This window comes from Monoraphidium neglectum, assembly GCF_000611645.1.
Source record: "Monoraphidium neglectum strain SAG 48.87 unplaced genomic scaffold scaffold03747, whole genome shotgun sequence".
NCBI lineage: Eukaryota > Viridiplantae > Chlorophyta > Chlorophyceae > Sphaeropleales > Selenastraceae > Monoraphidium > Monoraphidium neglectum.
Genome location: NW_014009882.1, coordinates 1 through 3,346, shown reverse-complemented (window position 1 = coordinate 3,346; position 3,346 = coordinate 1). Strand labels below are relative to the sequence as shown.

The window sequence follows — 3,346 nt, the reverse complement described above, 5'->3', positions numbered from 1 at the left end:
GGGGGGGGGGGGCGTGGGGTCAACAAACACGCCGAGTTATGTGCTCCACACAGCTGGCACAGCAGCAGCTTTGTTGCGTGCCTGCAATCAGATCAGACGCGTCGTGCTGAAACAGCCTGCTACGTTTGCTGCAGACGCCCAAAGTTGTACAGCATCTCAGCGACCCCAACTTCTCGAGGGGTACTGACAGTACGCGGTGTAGTGCTGCATGTGCCAGGCCGACAATCAGCCAGCCGTGAAGGTGGCAGGTTGCGTGAATTCTAAACTAGGTCGATACAGTATGGAGGGCCTAGATGCAGCAGCTATGAGCAGGGTCGCTGACAAGCGCGGCAAATCTGCTGTTGATCGTCGGCAACTCCGTGTTGCGCCCAAGGGGCCGCCACGGCCTCCCTTCCCTCTGATGCAATCCTTGGACAAAATGTGCGCCACGACGATTTTTGAACTTGTGCCATCATCTGTACACCAACTGGATGGCAAAATTAATGGACAGGGTGGGGCGCGCGCGACGCAGCGCACTGCAGCAAGCAGCGTCGCTGCCTGCAGCGGCGCCGCGCCGGTCAAACCTGGGTCAACCACAGTACCAGAGTAACATAGGTGCTTGTCACATGATTTCCAGTCACCACGGCAAGACCCAGACCAGTCATGTGGATCCATGCGTTCTTTCGAAGCGGCCTTCCAAGCGACCTTCGAGCAGAAACGTACGTATGCCCCTCGCCATTCCGCGACACGCCTACAAAAAGCGCAGCCCTCACTCTTTTCATATATATTCAATCAATCATACACAATCACAAACACACACATACATATACGATCATCATCGCCCGAGCTCTCTCATCTTGATCTCATCAACGCAACGACGATCGTCAAGCAACAGCGGGCATCACCTACACGACTACAGACTACGTCTTCACCTTGCCGCGCCTGGGTCGTTGACTGCACCCAACGCCCCAGTCGCGGCAGCCTGATGCGGCGCACCCGCTAGTATGTGCTCTGCACAGAACGCAGCTGCATCGCCCCGCTGGCAGAGCGACACACCCGCTAGTATGTGCTCTGCACAGAACGCAGCTGTGGCGCTTTGCAGCGGCGCAGGCCAGGCGGCGCACCCGCTAGTATGTGCTCTGCACAGAACGCAGCTGCATCGCCCCGCCGGCAGAGCGCCACACCCGCTAGTATGTGCTTTGCACAGAACGCAGCTGTGGCGCTTCGCGGCGGCGCAGGCCAAGGCGGCGCACCCGCTAGTATGTGCTCTGCACAGGACGCAGCTGCATCGCCCCGCCGGCAGAGCGGCACACCCGTTAGTATGTGCTTTGCACAGAACGCAGCTGTGGCGCTCTGCGGCGGCGAAGGCCAGGGCGGCGCACCCGCTAGTATGTGCTCTGCACAGAACGCAGCTGTGTTGCCTGCCGGTGCTCGTGGGAGCCTGTTGGGTGCTGGCGCCACCAAGGGTGGGCCAGCTGCCTGGCAGGTGGTTGTGGGGATCAGGAGTGCGGAGGTCACAACCTTAAATCCCTTCAAGGGAACCTGATCAGGACATGGAGAGGGGGCATACACGTCCCTGGTACAGCTCTGCTGCGGCATCGAGGTAAGGCGGGGGGCCTCACCAAGGGATTCTGCTCCTTCTTCCAATGCAGCCGGCGTTCAAAGCGCTGGCGTGTTTGAGTCGTCACTTGTGCACGCCGCAACAGAGAGTGCACGTCATCGGTGTTTTCGCTGACGGCGCCACGGGCCTGTTCTTATGCCTTAATTGTCTATCCCATAGGGGTCCGCCGCCAAGCCGGCCACGCGAGCTGTTGGCCTGGCTTCTGGTCAATACTGCCACGGGTTTTTGGATCAGAAAACCACACTCAGCCATGTCTTTCTCCCCATTTGACCCGTACCTGGATAGACATGGCAGCGTCATGCATTAGCCTCCTGCCCCAAAACAGCATGCAATTTGCCCAGGATGGGGGCGTCAGTATGGCCGATTTTGCTGATCTGTGCAAGCGGGCAAGCCAGACCACGCAGCCAAGAAGCACTCTGCCCATTGAAGCTTTCTTGTCTCTCAGCGAGCACGCACACCCAAGGCCCACCCGTGCAACGAGGCTGCGCATCCCGATGATACATCTGTTCAGATTACTCGGGGTGTGTGCCAGCTTGGTCATGGCTGACTCATCACTAGCAACAGTCCACCCATGGTCAAAAAAGCATGTCACGTTGGGCGGTTCTAAGTTGCGAAGGGCGGTGTGGGGCAGATGGCACCCCGCCAGCATTTCTTGTGCTCTGCCTAAAGCCTGCGGTGCAGTGCGCGATGCCCTGCCGAAGCGGCGCGGTACCCTCCAACTGCTGCTGGATGCGGCGCATGAGATGCAAAGCAAAAGCTGACGACGAAGTGAAATCTGAGCAAACACGCGGCACACGGGGAAACCCAAACGCTCGCACCAGGGACAAAACAGACAACACGTACACGATGCACATCAAACGAGGCCGAAACCGCCTCAAAACGCCGCTGCGCCGCTGCTCAAGATCCATCGAACCCCCTGTGACCGCCCTGTGACCGCCCAAAGGGCCCGCCGGCGCCGGCCCGCCCAGGCCCGCCGCCACCCTGGGTCGCCGGGCCGCAGGCGCTGCTCCTCAACCAGCCAGAACACCCCCCATGCGCCGAGCCCGCGCCCGCTTCGGCGCGCCCCCGCCCCTCCCCGCGCTCAGTACGCCAGCAGCGGCGCCCCCCGCGCGGCCGGCAGGTCGACCCTCCCGACGTCGTGCAGCAGCTTCAGCAGGCCCGTCCCCGTGGGCATGGGGATGCCCATGATGATGGACTCACTGACGCCCACGACGTCGTCGGTGCGGCCGTGGATGGCCGCGTCGAAGAGGTGGTCGGCCGTCTTCTCGAAGGACGCGGTGTGCAGCACGCTGTCCTTCATCTTGGCAATGCCGAAGCGGGTGATGCCCAGGACCTCGCCCTGCGGCCGGGCGGTTGGTGGTTGGTCGGCGGCCGGCAACAATCGGCAGGGGACTCGAGCGGTCGGTTGGCGGCGGTTGGTCGGGGATTGGCGGGCGCGTATGGCGGCCGTCAGTCGGCGGTTGGTCGGGGGTTGGCAGCGTTCGCCGCGTGTCGGGCAGGGACGGGCACGTGCACACACGCGTCGTCCCCGGCCTCCCATTGTGCTGGATGCAGTGCACCGTAGAAAAAAGAGTCTCCCTCAAGCCCCGTCAACAACCTTACGGACCCTCCCTTCTACCAAACGCACACGCACAGCAGTCCCAACACCCCCACCCCCACCCCACGCGTCGGCGGCCCCACCGTCTCCTCCCAAACCCCCTCCTGTGATTTTCGCCGCACAATACAGAGAGGCAGCGCACCCTCGCC

At 61.9% G+C, this 3,346-nt stretch overlaps 1 protein-coding gene across 1 annotated transcript; it reads right to left on the bottom strand.

Annotated features, from left to right (window-relative positions):
- Nucleotides 1–2,681: 2,681 nt before the first annotated feature.
- MNEG_13308 (DNA-directed RNA polymerase III subunit C1) lies at nt 2,682–3,140 on the bottom strand (the record flags this gene model as incomplete). Its single annotated transcript, XM_014038220.1, has 2 exons — nt 2,682–2,939; nt 3,120–3,140. The coding sequence occupies 2 exons, from the start codon at nt 3,138–3,140 to the stop codon at nt 2,682–2,684; spliced, it is 279 nt and encodes a 92-aa protein (XP_013893674.1).
- Between the last annotated feature and the right edge of the window lie 206 nt (nt 3,141–3,346).